This window comes from Colletotrichum acutatum (genome assembly GCF_030867785.1).
Source record: "Colletotrichum acutatum strain CBS 112980 chromosome Unknown BDZ83scaffold_211, whole genome shotgun sequence".
NCBI lineage: Eukaryota > Fungi > Ascomycota > Sordariomycetes > Glomerellales > Glomerellaceae > Colletotrichum > Colletotrichum acutatum.
The window spans coordinates 20,111-34,862 of NW_026849205.1; the positions used below are offsets into that span (position 1 = coordinate 20,111).

General features: G+C 52.8%; 5 protein-coding genes across 5 annotated transcripts; 1 reads left to right on the forward strand and 4 right to left on the reverse strand.

Annotated features, from left to right (window-relative positions):
• Positions 1–2,745: 2,745 nt before the first annotated feature.
• BDZ83DRAFT_547418 (uncharacterized protein) lies at positions 2,746–3,027 on the reverse strand (the record flags this gene model as incomplete). Its single annotated transcript, XM_060503459.1, has 1 exon — positions 2,746–3,027. A coding segment is annotated over one exon (282 nt), but the record flags the coding sequence as incomplete, so codon positions are not given.
• Positions 3,028–6,247: 3,220 nt separating this feature from the next.
• BDZ83DRAFT_642927 (uncharacterized protein) lies at positions 6,248–7,802 on the forward strand. Its single transcript, XM_060509647.1, has 3 exons — positions 6,248–6,764; positions 6,863–7,176; positions 7,292–7,802. Exons 1-3 carry the CDS (start codon positions 6,380–6,382, stop codon positions 7,532–7,534), a joined length of 942 nt encoding a protein of 313 aa, XP_060358035.1. The 5' UTR covers positions 6,248–6,379; the 3' UTR covers positions 7,535–7,802.
• Positions 7,803–7,904: 102 nt separating this feature from the next.
• BDZ83DRAFT_797670 (uncharacterized protein) lies at positions 7,905–8,761 on the reverse strand (the record flags this gene model as incomplete). The annotated part of the gene is made up of 3 exons (XM_060515903.1): positions 8,543–8,761; positions 8,115–8,458; positions 7,905–8,061 (listed from the first exon to the last, which is right to left on the reverse strand). Exons 1-3 carry the CDS (start codon positions 8,753–8,755, stop codon positions 7,905–7,907), a joined length of 714 nt encoding a protein of 237 aa, XP_060358036.1. The 5' UTR covers positions 8,756–8,761.
• A 1,023-nt stretch (positions 8,762–9,784) lies between these two features.
• On the reverse strand, positions 9,785–11,699 carry BDZ83DRAFT_769510 (acetylcholinesterase; the record flags this gene model as incomplete). Its single annotated transcript, XM_060515326.1, has 4 exons — positions 9,785–10,479; positions 10,566–11,025; positions 11,083–11,178; positions 11,244–11,699. The coding sequence occupies 4 exons, from the start codon at positions 11,697–11,699 to the stop codon at positions 9,785–9,787; spliced, it is 1,707 nt and encodes a 568-aa protein (XP_060358037.1).
• A 1,061-nt stretch (positions 11,700–12,760) lies between these two features.
• Positions 12,761–13,991, reverse strand: BDZ83DRAFT_181689 (uncharacterized protein). The gene is made up of 3 exons (XM_060501528.1): positions 13,685–13,991; positions 13,218–13,599; positions 12,761–13,085 (listed from the first exon to the last, which is right to left on the reverse strand). The coding sequence occupies exons 1-3, from the start codon at positions 13,851–13,853 to the stop codon at positions 12,767–12,769; spliced, it is 870 nt and encodes a 289-aa protein (XP_060358038.1). The 5' UTR covers positions 13,854–13,991; the 3' UTR covers positions 12,761–12,766.
• Between the last annotated feature and the right edge of the window lie 761 nt (positions 13,992–14,752).

Here is a 14,752-nt window from a genome sequence, read left to right on the forward strand (position 1 = left end):
TAACAGGGACAATCCCTCCCGCAAGCTAGGCGGTCAAGGACTAGTAGAGTACTCGGTGAGGCCTTAGCTTCTTCGCCCTCGCGGCTGGCATGGCGTTCCCAGCAAAGAGCGATTGCTACTGCGTCTTTGGGAAGCTGGTCTCTTCATCGAAGGCCTCCCCGTCGTCGCTGTCTTATTGAACGAGGTCGACGGGCGAGCGGAGTCGCCTTATTTGCCGGAAGTTTGATGAGCCGGATGCCAAAGTCATTCGTTGGTTGGGCTCAGGGAAGTTGCTTTTCTAGAAATGTCCGGCAGAGGAAATGAAGTAAAGTGCGGTTTTCCAAGGTTCTCGGCGGCTTTTTGGACGCTCAAGCTGAAGTGTGGTTCATTATCTCCGCTTGACTTCTCGTTTGTGATTTCTCGGGCGGCGGGCTTCTGAGTAAGTAACCTACAAGAAAACGGGAGCCTTGAAGGACGGGGGGAAGCTTAACTGGAGAGGAGTGTGATGTGAAGAAGGTGGGCGATGAAGGTTGGAATCCAGGAGATATCTTGGACTTTATGGAAATGTCCTGCAAATACAATAACGTGAGTTTCGGCGCGTTTCTTACGTGCTTACCGTAGGTAACGCAAGGTAATTCATGACCGTCAGCGGTCTCGAAGTCTTCCTTACATATGACATGATGTCAAGGCTTCATAGAGCGCAGTTTCATCGGCGGATTCTCACCGAATGGCAAGGAAAACGCGAAAGCAAGGGGCTATAGGTCATGGCTGCCGTCAGGGTATGGCATCAATGACGTCCATGTTGACAGCCAAAAGAAGCTCGCCTGGTCCGCCTTGCAGACACACCGGAATTCCCACAACTTATCCCAGCGCCCATTCCACATTCAGACTGCGATAATGAGAAAATTCGCACTATTTCGGATCAGTTTGGCGCATGTATCGCATCGGAGAAGTCGCCGGACAAGGAGGGAACCAAGGAACTGTATGTCATGGCCACTACTCAGAATTCGAAGCCATCCATGCATCTGATGACATGGCGACATGTCTACCTAGATGAGTCTAACGCCATGGACTACAAAAAGCCCCCGTGTCAGCGCACCCAATTCTACAGCCATGGAACGAGACTCTCGAGACGAGTATGCATACTCTGAGACATGATCCGAGATTCTTGGAGGATATGGGCAGCGAATGGAAGCTGAAGGACAACATGGGTCCTGAGGTTCAGCAGCAACGTCTAATTGTCCTACAAGCGAGCGCGCTCTTCGCCAGAAGCATGCTGAATCAATATGTGCAACAATGATCAATGGAATTACGACGGATTGTTTGGGTATTTCACTCCTGAGCACTTACGGCCCAAAGACACCAAGATTTCGCATACATTGCAGACTGGGCTCTCATCGCCCTTGATGAGACCAAACATGGGAACCCGCCGCGTCAAGTGGAAAACCAAGAGTATCTGGATGATAACGCTGAGATGATTGACGTGCTGGGCAAAACGCCCGGGAGGCGTCGTGCATCCAAATGTTCATGATGGTACCCTCGCTTTGGATTGCGTAGTGCCTTTGTCAGACCTCTTCCAAAAGGGAGACTCACCATTGATAGTTGACAAGATGGGACGCACCAGCGGGCACACTTGTGGCGTGTCGAATAGCGTCAAGTCAGTCATTCGGCAAATCACATTGGCAGGTCAAGCATCAAATCACAATAGTAGGGGTATCTTGCTAGCGAGTACTGTGTGGTTGACATTGAAGCATGGGTCTTCGGTATGACGAAGTTTGATGCCACGATCGCTTAGAGATTTCAGTTTGTTCGCCATGACCAAGAGAACGGGTGGACCAGAGCACATGGCTGCTACATGTCAAATTCTGAAAGGGTCTAGAGACGTCCCTAGGCCAGAAAGATCCTCAGATCTAGTATCATGCAATAGGTTAAAAAAGAACCCCCCTTGGAGAATTCTAAGCTAGGAGACCGTGCTCCGTCTTTCTCTGGTTGGCGTTGTGTCAAGAGCAGGGAACCCTCATGCTTTGCGGGTCGTGTTGGGTCTGTTCATCGGCTCATTCCATTATGCATAGTTTTGATTGAACTCTGTGTCGACGCCCTCGGCACCCTAGTCCCTGTGCATGTTCCTCATGTTGGATTTCCACACGGCCGAATGTAATCTTGTTTGTCAACTGCGGCCCAGCCGCTACACTTTGCCCGCGCTCAGCATGTAGCAGATATCACGGATGAGCAAAAGCATGTGAAAGAACTTTTGTGGAATTGACTAATTGGGTATAGGTACTCCCGATGATTAATTATACAGATGAACCCGAGCTTGGTGGGTGATTCAGGAGGCCGCCGCATGGGCAATTATTTCCCTGGGGCTTTTCCAACACTTGGTTTCTCCCCGCCAAACCATCTCCCTAATCTCGAGCGGGCCTCAATGAGACTTTTTTTCCGGCAATGGATGAGTCAAGAACCCATCTACAGGACAATGGCACCGACGATGCCGGCAGCGGCAGCGGCAGCAGCGACAAAGAGTCCAGTCTCGCGGGGAGCAGCAGCGGCGGCGGCGGCAGTGGTAGAAGCAGCGCTACCGGAAGCAGAAGCACCAGAAGCTGAGGCAGAAGAGCCGGAGCGAGAGGCGGTAGCAGAGGCGGAAGCTGAGCCAGAAGCCGTGCCGGTGGCGGTGGCAGCGGAGCCGGAGCCGGTGGCAGTGGCAGTGGCAGTAGCATCGCCGCTGGTGAGGACGGCGAGGGCGGTAGAGCAGATTGCGCTGCCGTAGGCGTCCAGGGCGGACGCGACCTCCGGGACGTCGCTGCAGGCGGAGTAGATGTCACGGATCTCGGTGATGTGGGCGTCCTGCCAGGACTGGAGGGCGGAGGAGTAGGAGGTGATGATCTGGCCGGCCTGGCCCGTGATGGAGGGGAAGACGCAGGGGTCAGTAATTTGGGGGATGTCGAGGTTGGTCTCCGTGGCGAGGGCGGTGGGCTCCGTGGGGAAATCGTCGACAATGGTGGAGTGAGCCATCCAGACGGAGGCGCATGCGGTCTCGTCGCGAGCTTCGAGGGCATCGTTGCCGGCGCGGCGGAGGACACGGGGGAGGGTGCCGGACATCTCGAATGCCATTGCGCTGCTGGCGGCGGCGGCGGCGAGGAGGAGCTTGGACTGCATTTTGGGAGGTGATTGAAGTGTTTATGCCTTGCGAGGGAAGCGAGAGTCTAGGGTCGTAAGGACTGTAGGTTGCCGTGATGTTGTCTTAAGGATTGGCTGCTTGGAAAGTTGGAGAGACAGGATACACTTGCAGTTGGAGCCGTGTGTTGTCGTGGAGGAGAGGAGCGCATGCCTTTTATCAAAGATTGACGAGGAAGTCAGCCGTCTCTTGCATCCTTCCTCTGTACCCTTGTCAGGTACTTGAACATCCCTGCTCCATTCACGTCGCCCAGCATGCCCAGCGGCTTCCCATCCACCCACATTCGCCCCAGAGAGCTGTGGATGATGTTGGGAACCACAGAACGATGCCTCCAGTCTATCCAGGTGTGCCACGACAAGGCCTCTAGCGCAAGGTACCTACCCGTCAGTAGCCTTCAGCCGAGCCGCCGAGACAAGATGGTGGCTCGAGTGGCTACAAGGTCCCCAGTGCCCCCCTGATATGGGCAGAAGCTGAGAGTCGTGAGTCGTGAATGGAGCGGTGGACCTTGGTATTGGTACCTATCAGCGGTTGCTGCCTGCAGAAGCCCGAAAGGGGGGAGGGAACGGGATATTGGCGGCAGACATTTGTGATGCAATGATCAGCCATTGCCTGCCGAAGGCAATTCCTTCGTCGGAATATGATGCCGGGGGCGAGAATTCTCGAATCGGCTGGCCACACGCACGGCGCGTAGCGTCCTATCGAGGCGAAGCCGCGAAGCTAGGGAGGAAAGATTTAGTCCAACGGCAATGCGGCACGCCGAAAGGTAGCAGCGTCGCGTTCCATTTCGTCACATTAGATTCAATGTATCGATCATTCGCAGCCAAGAAGGAAAAATGCTGGCTCGCTGGGACGCGGTTCAACACAGCTCATAGCTCTCGATGAAGCAAGCTTCGAGACTCTCGAAATGGACGGCAACCTGCAGATATCCATCCGTACCTGAACTCGTGCTCTGCACGGCGGCACGCACGGTCACATGGGGTGATAGTTTTCGCGGCAGGGCATTCCCTGTCCGCACCCGAAGGTGGGAGTTCCTAGCAGATTACCTTTTGCAATATGTCAGGGGTTCGTTCAAGGCTTCTGTTGCTGGTCTGAACTGAACATGCTTGGATAGGAAATCAGAAATGGCGATCCGATATCTTTTTGCGTTTTTCTATGGTTTAGGGTCAAAAAGTCCCTTTCACTGCCTTATTTACTCGCTTAAACATGGATGAGCATGGAACGCATGGGACCATTTGATGGATCATGGGTGCTAGGCTTCTTCTCATGGATGATGGAGGTTCCATGTTGAGTGGCCCCTGGGCTCGCCTGATCGTTCATGACCAATGAAGCTTCTAGGAACACTCCGAAGCTATTAAGATTGCGTGGGCCCAGCGATGGAGACTTCGAGATGACTTGATGGAATGTGATTCGTTGCGTGAGGTAAACAACAACGGGGAGGTTTCAAACTTTCAGAGGATTTGGCTCGGGTCTTTGCCATCCATGCACCGTTTAATGTGCTGGTGCTCTTGCAAAGTACCGCCGACAGAGACGGTTTTTGACAGTTCTTAGCAGTCATGAAGTCGGGCGTGCAACTTTGACGGTTCTGTCGATCCCTTCTCGCCATGACAAGTTGGATATTTTGGCGAGCCCAGTACCTATGACAGTTCAGAACCACAAGTCCACAGAAGGATGTTGGTTCCCCGCATAGAAACACAAAGCTGTGCTTAGAGAGAGTCTGGGCTGAGGTCACGGCGAGATGTAGCCCCTCCTTTCTCCTTCTATTATCATGTAATAGTCAGCATCCGTCAACCCCCAGAGTTGGTAAATGTACCGCAATCCAGTTTTGAATTCCCTTCAGCTCCTTTGTACCATCAGAGTCAACGAAAGCCGATAAACCGGTAACCGTTGCCGCTGTGCCGCTGTTCAATTTCACTTCTTGCAAGGGACACTCACAGCTACCGTCTGCAATAACTGCACTGCATTGAGTGCTTGGCCACCTAATTACCATACAGCTAGCTACTTGCAGTAGTTCTTCTCTGTTCCTCTCTAGCCTCTTCTAGCCCTGTTCGGGCCTGGATCCGGCACCGCCTCGCTACGTTGCATTCATGCGGTCGCTAGTGCTGACGGCGGCATCTCGGGCGCCCTCTTGTCGGCCAACCACGGCTGTCCCTCCACCCCTCTTGACATGTCACCACGTTCAGAAGGTTTTAATCGTCTACTCCTTTTTCTTGTTTGACGTTGCTAGTCGATCGCTGGTAAGTCACGACGGGTTGGGGGCTGCGCGCGAATATTTTCCCGATACGCCCGACAGGGCGCGCCTGTTGACGTCGATCCCTTTGACGTTCGAGTCAAAACAGTGGTGACAGTTGAACCAACAGAAGAAATCGTCGGTCTTGGCAATGAGGCTCGATCGCGGAGAACCACCTACTAGGGACTCGCCACTCGCGAGCGGCAGAATTGGGTGAGAAGACTTCGGTATCGCTACTTTGTTTGGAATAGACCTTCCAATAGTGCAGCCCTAAAGCCTTGTCAAAGTTTTCTTCAACGTCGGAGAGGCATGACATACTGGGATCTCGAGATTTTATGCTGCAAACCCCTAAGGCGGTCTCCGACATTGACGGACTTTTGCCGAACACGCCGGACCATATAGGCAAAGACTGGAGGTGTTCAGGCGGGCAGAAAGCACAACAAATAATGTCTCACACGGTGATCGGTATTTCTGATCACAGCTTCGAAGGCTACCCTGCTCCTTGTCTTTGGGACCGTCTTTGTAGGCAGGTTGACGAGTAGCATACACAATAGAACCTGAAAAGGAGTCGAAAGTCGCCCGGCTCCCACATTTCCAGTGCCCAAGTCAACGACTATCGCTGATCTTTGGTCTACTTCCTTCTGCCTTGAACAGCATGCTTGAGTTAGTGTAGATACGATCGGAGTTATCTGGCCACTGAAGGGAACTGGGTTTCATGCGAAAGAGAAGACAATGGCTCAGACCAAAACATGCGAGAGCTACACAGGCGTTCATCATCATATGTCACTGGCCACCGAGGGGAATTGACGAACAAGTGACTGCTTGCTTCTGCTGCCAAATATACACATTTTGTCGTCAGCAAGTCCCAGCCGTTGTCATTGCGGGCCGCGTAGTTTAAAGTTGTGCTCAAAGACCAAGGCCGTCAGCCGGTGCTGACGCTGGCGCAAGCCACCTCCATCGGCCCTTCAGCCATTCGACGTCCGTCCCTCGGTAGGGCTGACATGCATCACGACGACAAGGCTCTATTCGACCGGACCACCGACCACCGTCATTTAGCGACACAGCAACTCAGCACTCATGTTGCTGACATTGGCATATGCAAACGGCACGTCAGCGCACCTGCGCGGTGTCTAATTCTAGCTTTGATACGTTGCTTAAGAAGAAGTGGATGCCCAGTTGAGGGGGCAGAGCTTGACGGAGACTTGAGCCTCCAACTTGTTAATCCACGGTCCGTCATGAAGACCTTTTCCACCCTCGTAGTTGCCACATGCTGGCTGTTCGTGGCTTTAGCCCACGGCCACACAGTCCTCTCCTACCCGGGTTGGAGAGGCAACACTTTCATCACAAATGAGACATACCCCTTTGGGATGAAATGGACCTACCCATGTACGTCACCAAAACGCTCATATCTTGCAACGCACACCAGAAACCAAATTACACATATTTCGCTATCCAAGGGCTGACATGAACCCCCCTCCCCGCAGGTGGCGGCCTCGGCGTGACGCAAAACAGAACCTACTGGCCCATCAGCAGCGGCGCCCTTGCCGTCCAGCCGGGCTGGAACTCGGGACACAAGATGGCGCTCATGTACATCAACCTCGGCCTCGGCGAGTCGCCGAAGAACTACTCCATGGTCATGGTGCCCCGGTTCCAGCTGACGGGGCCCTCGAACCAGGAGTACGAGGGGACGTTCTGCCTGCCAAAGGTGCCGCTGCCCGCCGGTGTGACGCCCAAGGAGGGTGATTTGGCGTCGATACAGGTCGTGGAGGCCGCACAGCATGGTGCGGCGTTGTTCAGCGTACGTTGTCTTACCAAGCGTTACCACTTTTCCAAATATTGCATGTTTCGTGGAAGTGTGCAACGCTACTAGGAGGGGAAAGTGCGGGATGAGATCGTGTGGCTGACGGTGATAGTGTGTTGATATCATCTTTACGGAAGACGCGTCAAAGGTCAACGAGGTGACAGCGGATAACTGCTTCAACTCAACGAATCTCAAGGTTGAAGCGGCGACGCTCGAGACGAATTCTTCGCCTATTACTGATCCATCGGCACCGACGACCACGACTACTACTACGCCGAGCGCGTCTCCAACTAGTGGAGCTCCCCGGTTGGCGTCAAGCTTTTTCGGTCTCTTGGGCTTGTTGTTGTTTGTTTGAAATGCCCCGGCAGGAGACGGTCTTTGACGTACACGCATGTCGCCGGATAAAATTTGAAGTGCTGCAACGTTATTACCCTTTGTGCTAGTGGAGTAGGATTATTGCTAATTGAGGATATCACACAGAGGGGGAGACTTTGCGAGATGAGACGCTCACTTTCACATACTTCTTGGTTCATGTTATGCAGAAGGCGTTGTGATCTTTGGGGTAATCCTATGGACTCATTCCCTCTCTAGACCTCGAAATGATAAGACCTCCCCATCCTGAGTCCACATGTCGACCGTGACCTACTGTAGCCCGCAATCGCTTGACGTCTAACCTGCCCTGAGACATCAGGTATGCCGTTCTTCAACGTAGCAGGGATTCTTAATCATGCTAGCTCCATGTTCACCTCCATACCTCCCCACTCCATGACGCAGAACTTGCCCTGGTCCTCCATCACGTCCACGTCGATGCCGACCATACTGGGCCAATCCAAACTCTCCAGTTTCGCACGATTATCTTCGTCCTTACCACCGACTACGCCTCTAAAAACGAGAAAGACTCTGGCGACTGTGCTAAACTCGGAGTGACGGTTAACTTGGCCGCTCTCTCAAAATCGGTTTGCGGGATAAAGTTGAATGCGATCTGAAGGCCCCTGTCGCGTATTGACCGGAACTTGGGGAGCCAGTATACAATCATCTCGGTCCGCATTGCCGGGGTGAGGGCGAGGCTGGTGAGGGTCCGGTCGAGGTAGGGTACGAAGTCGTCGAAGGAGAGGACGTAGGTGTCGGCAAAGTACGCTAGAGGATTTTGGGGGTTGAAGCCATGAGTCTTCGTGACGTCGGATAATGGGTCGGCAAAGGTATCAGCTTCCCAGAACAGGTAGCTGCACTTGACGCCTGTGGCGGTGTCCTCCAGAGTGCCATCCGGCTCGGCAGAAACCTACCAGGAGACATCGTTTTGCCCAGCAGCGCCTTCTACGAGTGGATAGATGGTAGAGAAGCTCCAATGAAGAGATAGCTCGACCTTCACATCGACATTATTGAGTTGGATTGGTGAGAAGAGGTAGATTGCCGGTTTTGCACCATGCATATTGGTCCTCCAATGGAAGGTGGCGTTCTCAATGACTGAACATTCCCTCAATGTTTCTTCATCTGCGCGTATTCGACCCGTATAAATGATCATTTGTTGATCGGGATAGAAGCTCGATTCGGCCTGTATGGCGAGTTTGATGCTCATGATGGTGTTGGCCGTTGACATCCTAAACGAAAAGATTTTACCAGTCACTGTAGTAATGTGTCATGTGTCAGCTCGCCATCCGAAAGGTTTTCATCCTCGGACTCGAAACCTTAACAGTCTTGACTTTGAAATTAACGAATACCGGGGATGGCCCGGCGATGTCACCGGAACACACTCGTTCCCGCTTAGGCACCTCCTGAGGTTCATCCTCGAGCTTGATGATCGGCGCAGCCTTTGGCTCCAAGCGAAGGACCCAACCGTCCTCGACCACTCTGCATGCTGACTGATCAAGTTCAAAATCCGGTTCTCTAGACTTCAGAGTGCAATGAACAGTCAGGTTGACGCTTTGCTGCCAAACACATCCCGAGCGTCATCCATGAGTTGACGGTAAGTATCTGGACGGGCGGTGAGACGACGGCGGTCTACGAAGACCATCATGATCAAGGGAGTTGAAGACATCGTGAGGAACGATCCTCGAGTCCTCAAGAGGTGGATTATCGGTATCTGTATTGGAAAAATGCCGGCTCCCTACTTCGGGTAAATCAGTGGCTTGATTATGGTTGAGGTGAGGCAGAGCAGAGAGTGGTTGACAGTTGTAAGGGTGAAGAATATGATTGAGAAATGAACTTGATCGGTGAGATCTCAGTGAGAGATGAGCGAGGATGATGATGGGAAAGAGCGATCAATCGAAACGAGTCGAGGCTGAGAAGGCGTGAGGAAGGGGTGGAAGGTGGGAATGGAAGTTGTTGGTTGCTCTTGCCTGATTCTAGAGACCTGCCAAAGGGAAGGAAGGAAGCATCTTAAAGAGTACCTTCCTACATAAATGTGTCTCGAACTCGGCAAGCTGACGGCAAAGATTTTGAAAGTGCAGACACGTCCGCCCGGAAAATACGAAAGGAAGTGCATTGAGTATCAAGGGAAGATGGAGTTGACTGCTGTCTTTTGGCAAAAAAAAAGAAGAAGCTCCGTTCACAATTAAATGGGCCTTTGTGGCTCAAACGATGTCATTTAAATAGCTTGTTAGTTAGGCTAATGGTCCAACTTCTCCGGGATGGATCTCCAGTACTCGATGGCCTCCCTTCGAATATCATCCTTCTCGAGCCATGTCTCATTCTTACTAACGTTAACTTGCCACCCTAGACCGTCTGAGCCTGGGTCATTGTACTTCTTCCATTCAGCGGCGCCTGCAGCTTTGAACTCATTCGGGTCACCACTAACAACAAAGCTGGCGTAGAACCTAGATAGAGTGGTCCCAGCTTGCGGGTATTGCGTATCCGGCTCGGCCCAGGCATATGGAACGTCAGAGCCATGCGAGATTCCGAGGTACGAAGCCACGCTGTTATTGGTGTTCCAGTGCAGCTTCCATACAGGAACATCTGCGGCAGACAGGCGCGTCGCAATCTCCTGGGAGGCGCTGATATAGGATGTGTCGCCGTAAACCGCAGTAAGTCGAGTGAACTGGGCAGATTGGCCCTGAGAGTCTGCAAAAGGGCTTGCAGGGTCGGTCTCGGGATCCGGGTAGAGGCGAGAGAAGCCCTCTCTATCACTTTCGTTGAGGCCGGGGTAGAGATTGGAGAGCCAGCTCCATGCTTCATCGTCCGTGGTCAGGTTGGTGGGAGCGTACAGACTGCCCTCGTCAACGATAAAAGATGTCAACGCCGGCAGGTGGTTCCATGTGTCAGAGTCCCAGGTTTCGGACGGGAGACGCGGAATGATGATAGCGTCTGAGGAGCGAGTTAGTCTCACGAGATTTGCAATCATCATCCTGCGATGTGTGGCGACATCCTTGAGAAGAAGGAGGTATACTCACCGGACACAGGCTGGAAAGGGTGGGTGCCGTTGTATCGATACGCCGCTAACAAAGCAGTCGCCGTCTCCTCAAGTACTTCAACATCCACATCTCTCAAGCACGAAAGCAAAATCTCGGCGGTTTCATTGCTCTGACAGCCAACTCCGCTCACATATTGCTCAAACTGCCTGACCGTCAACGGGTCCGAAGCGCTGGGAAACGACCGCCCCGTCGGGCCGCCAGACTGGAAGATTGCCTGCTGGAATAGTTCTTCGCCAGGAGTGAAGGTATTCTGGTAGTGGAAGCCTACAGAGTGAGCGCCTGCTGACTTGCCGCCCAGAGTGACGCGTTTGGGGTCACCTCCAAATGCGGAGATGTACCGGTGGACGAAGCGGAGAAGCTGGTGTTGGTCCTGGAGACCGAGGTTGACGTTGCCGAGGTCTGAGAGGACGGGGTTTGCTAGAAAACCTAAGGCGGCCAGCTGAGAAATTCAGATCAGTGGAAACCCTCAATTCCAGCAGATTGAGAATGGACATACTCTGTAGTTGAATGTCACGACAATTAGTGGTTCTGGAGAGGAGGCAACTAGTGAAGCTCCATCAAAGGTGATACCAGCGCCGTTGCGGAAAAGACCCTATAAGCTTGATCAGTCGGCTGCTAATTGAACTCAGTCATCCAAGAGGTTGGAAAGAAACTCACGCCGTGAATCCAAACCAAAACGGGTAGCTTCTCATCAGCGCCTACACCCGTCGGCTTGTAAACATTGAGATTAAGGCAGTCCTCGCCGTATTTTAGTCCGGTCGTAATGTAAGTGATCAGGTTTGAGTTTCCTGGCTCTTGAATACAGACTTTGCCATACGAAGTGGCGTTCTTTGTCCCATTCGAAGAAGATGGCCAACCGACCGGGGCAAAACGAAGGTCGCCGATGGGTTGTTCTGCGTAGTCGATGCCATACCATGCGTCCACCGGACTTGCGAGCGGGTAACCGGACGTGGTGTTGAACAGAGTCTTTCCGACATATGATCCGTACGATGGAACATGAACAACCCGAGAGCTGTTGCCGACGACTGGACTTCCTGATGCAGCAACAAAGAGCAAGGCGCCAATGGCTCCAGCCCTGAGCCGGGAACCGCCTTCAGTATGCGACGCGAACATGGCGACGAACACAGACGGAAACACGGTTGAAAGACGGTGAGTTGGGATAACTCTAAGAGTTGAAAAACCATTTCCAAGACCCCCTCTTCCACCATTTATATGAGGTTACATAGAGAGATAGAGCCGATTACATGCCGGTGGTTTCACCCCTCTTGTCGTTGACATCCTTGTAAGTCCCACAACCAAGGTCAAAATCCCCGCCAGAAACTGATCGCGCAAGAGCTGTCTAAATGACGAGACTTGCAAAGACAGAAATTGTTCGTAGTCTTTGAGTCGGCTTCCATTGTGCTACCTCTCATGAGGGCTGGAAACATTTCAGGGAAAGTGAAGTTGCGGTTTCCATTGGTCAAAGCCCTTCATAACTTCTCAACGACCAGGTAGTCGATTGAACAATGAATGCATCATGAGTGATTTGATGCTGTAGATCTCCAGGACCCCCTGCCCTTGGGATCTTGGCACTCAGGAACATTTTTCTTCAGCACATTTATCGGGGGCTATCAATGATCCATGTCCAGAGCGATAGGCAGGCTTTCGGAGATAGCGAGCTGAAATCTTAAGGATCAAAAGTGAAATCTAGACCTTGTTATCGCGGCTTCGTGATCCCAGACCCTCATTATCGAAATCTTTCCCCTCTATCTTGACATTTGGGGAAGCTTGAAGCAAAGTTGAGTAGTGGTGTCAAAGACCGAGAACGGCTGGACCCGCCGCGGAATCCGGGGACTATGCCGGCACCGGAGCTTCGTTTGCCTGTCGCAGATGGGCAGTACATCAAATGACATGGGTCAGGCCCGCGGATCTGAATACTTTATGACCTTTGCATCGATGCTCCGTAGAGCCGGTCACCCTATCAGCCAAGTCGCGCGCTGCAGCGACACACACACACAAGCCCAATATGACGGTATCCGTAATGCAGACATACTTTGTATTTCATTAATTGAAAAAAGTCTCATCATTCCCTCAATTTCCTCTCAGCCACACCATGTATTTTGCTTGGATATTCATGTTTACCATCACCTCGTCACAGCCCACTCTAATCTCTATACACACCACAACTAACTACATTTACCTTACTCTCTATTCATCATCACCGGACAGCCTCCTGACCTCTTGCCCTCAACTACATCAGTGTGCAATTTGCTTATATCCTCCGCCGACAGCTGGACATCCTGTGCCACCGCCTCGTCGAACCTCGCTTCCGGGCCGCGGTTATCAGTCTTGGCCTCCTTCTTCACCACGCCATCCGGGGCAATCTGCCGGAACATCTGCAGCGAGTCGAACCATGTGTCTACGCCCTGCAGACGCAGCTGGTCGTCCACACGCGCGATCGTCACACCTTCAATGTCGATCTGTCCACCATGAGCCTTGGCGGTGACCTTGTCTCCTTTGCTGTACACGTGCGCTTTTGTCAGTCGCAGTTACACGGCCACAACCCGAACAAGAAGAAAATGACAGATGTCTGCTAACTGAGGGTGGCAAAGCAGCGGCATGCCGAACAGAGGGGCAAAGGAGCACACTCACTCGTTGAAGCCGACGTAGTCATTCTTCATGACCCCCCAGTGACGCCACTTGAATGCGATGCACGGCGGGCCACTATAGACCTCAATGACCTCCCAGGCAAAAGTGGGCATCATGCGCTTGAACGTCTTGTGGCTGGACGCAAAGTCTGAGTAGTCTGGGCTGTAGTACTCGTTGGGCGTGATGACGGCGTTATAGGTGCCGACCTTGAGCATGTGCTCGCCCGTCTGCGGTGCGCCGCCGTTGACGGAGAAGGTGTAGTTGGCGTGGTCGACGGTCCTCCAGTCGTCGAGCTTCGTCTTGAAAGAGGCCTCGACCTCCCAGTTCTTCACCAGGTTCTCTACAATCTCTTCGAGACTGCCCGCCTTGTGGTTCATCTTCCTCCCTGGAAGAGTAGTGTTGTCAGCTTGGGCCCTCATAATACACTGGGTAGGTGCACGTATGACACATTGAGAGTGATGTAATCTCACCTTCTCTCCAGACTTTGCGTGTTCTCGTGTAATCTGGCGCCCTGCCGTATCTCCATTGAACACCCTCATCGCTAAAGACGGCGTTGGGTGTGGTGACATAATCCGGCAACACATTTCTCTGCGCGGCCGCAGCCTGCGGCGTGGGGTCCTGAGCATTTACGATAACCATGTTTGGCGATGGGAAGCTTTCGGCGTTAAGGAGTTTCGAAATGAGTGAGACGAAAGAGGCTTGTTGGCTCTTTAATAAGTTCTTGGAGAAATCTGCCACCGGGGGGGCGTTTGTTGTCGCACGCAAGTCGGTGGTGAAATATGTCTTAGATGCGCGTGGAAGAGGGGAGAGACACGGGGCGTTATACAAGTCCTCTTTCTTTTCTTTTCCCCTCCAAAGAGTGGTGGCAATAGTCCGTCAATCACGGCCTTTCCCTGAAACGGAAATCGCAGCGGGATGGAGAGAAGGAAGGGAAATCGAATCACCCCAGGCACTCAAAATAACCTTCCAGTCCGCGCCGCAGGATCGGGTGGGAAGTCTTCTGCAACGCGTGCTGCAATGGGACGGACGAGGGCGGGGCGAGGAAACGGAAAGCTGGGAGACGTCCGAGCTCACAGATTATCTTCGGAACACAACCAGATCCGTGTGCTGGAGGGGGGGCTTGTACAACGACGAACGCAAGCCTGGAACCCAAGCTGGCTCAGACGGTCGAGCGCCAAAGCGAAGGAGAAGAGGTGCGGGTGGTTACACGGGCACTGGGCGCACCGCAGGCGGCAGAAGCAAACAAGTCCAGATTCTGCAGTTTGATACGCTGGGCGTCGTCCCGGGAAGCGAAAAGCCCTGGGCTCATCTGACTTGATCAGCAATTCGTTGTGATTCAGATATTCCGATTGTGTGGGAGAGAACAATGGAAACCTACATGATGCAGGCGGCGCGGAACGAGGATGGGGGAAAAGCCACCGAATCGGTATTGGGGCGTTATCGTGCGAGGAGCAAGTAAGATCTATTCGCCAATCGAGACTCTTTATGCCGAAACTGAGAGGGCAAAAGCTTGATCTTGCTCAAAGGTAAATTGGTAT

What these genes read in the sequence shown, in the direction of transcription:
- BDZ83DRAFT_642927 (XM_060509647.1), top strand. Translation starts at nt 6,380, where the DNA reads ATGCATCACGACGACAAGGCTCTATTCGACCGGACCACCGACCACCGT. An exon ending in GATGAAATGGACCTACCCAT is followed by an intron (nt 6,765 to 6,862) that starts GTACGTCACCAA and finishes CCCTCCCCGCAG; the next exon opens with GTGGCGGCCTCGGCGTGACG. An exon ending in ATGGTGCGGCGTTGTTCAGC is followed by an intron (nt 7,177 to 7,291) that starts GTACGTTGTCTT and finishes TGACGGTGATAG; the next exon opens with TGTGTTGATATCATCTTTAC.
- BDZ83DRAFT_181689 (XM_060501528.1), bottom strand. Translation starts at nt 13,853, where the DNA reads ATGGTTATCGTAAATGCTCAGGACCCCACGCCGCAGGCTGCGGCCGCG. An exon ending in ACGCAAAGTCTGGAGAGAAG is followed by an intron (nt 13,600 to 13,684) that starts GTGAGATTACAT and finishes CTACTCTTCCAG; the next exon opens with GGAGGAAGATGAACCACAAG. An exon ending in GACTACGTCGGCTTCAACGA is followed by an intron (nt 13,086 to 13,217) that starts GTGAGTGTGCTC and finishes GCACGTGTACAG; the next exon opens with CAAAGGAGACAAGGTCACCG.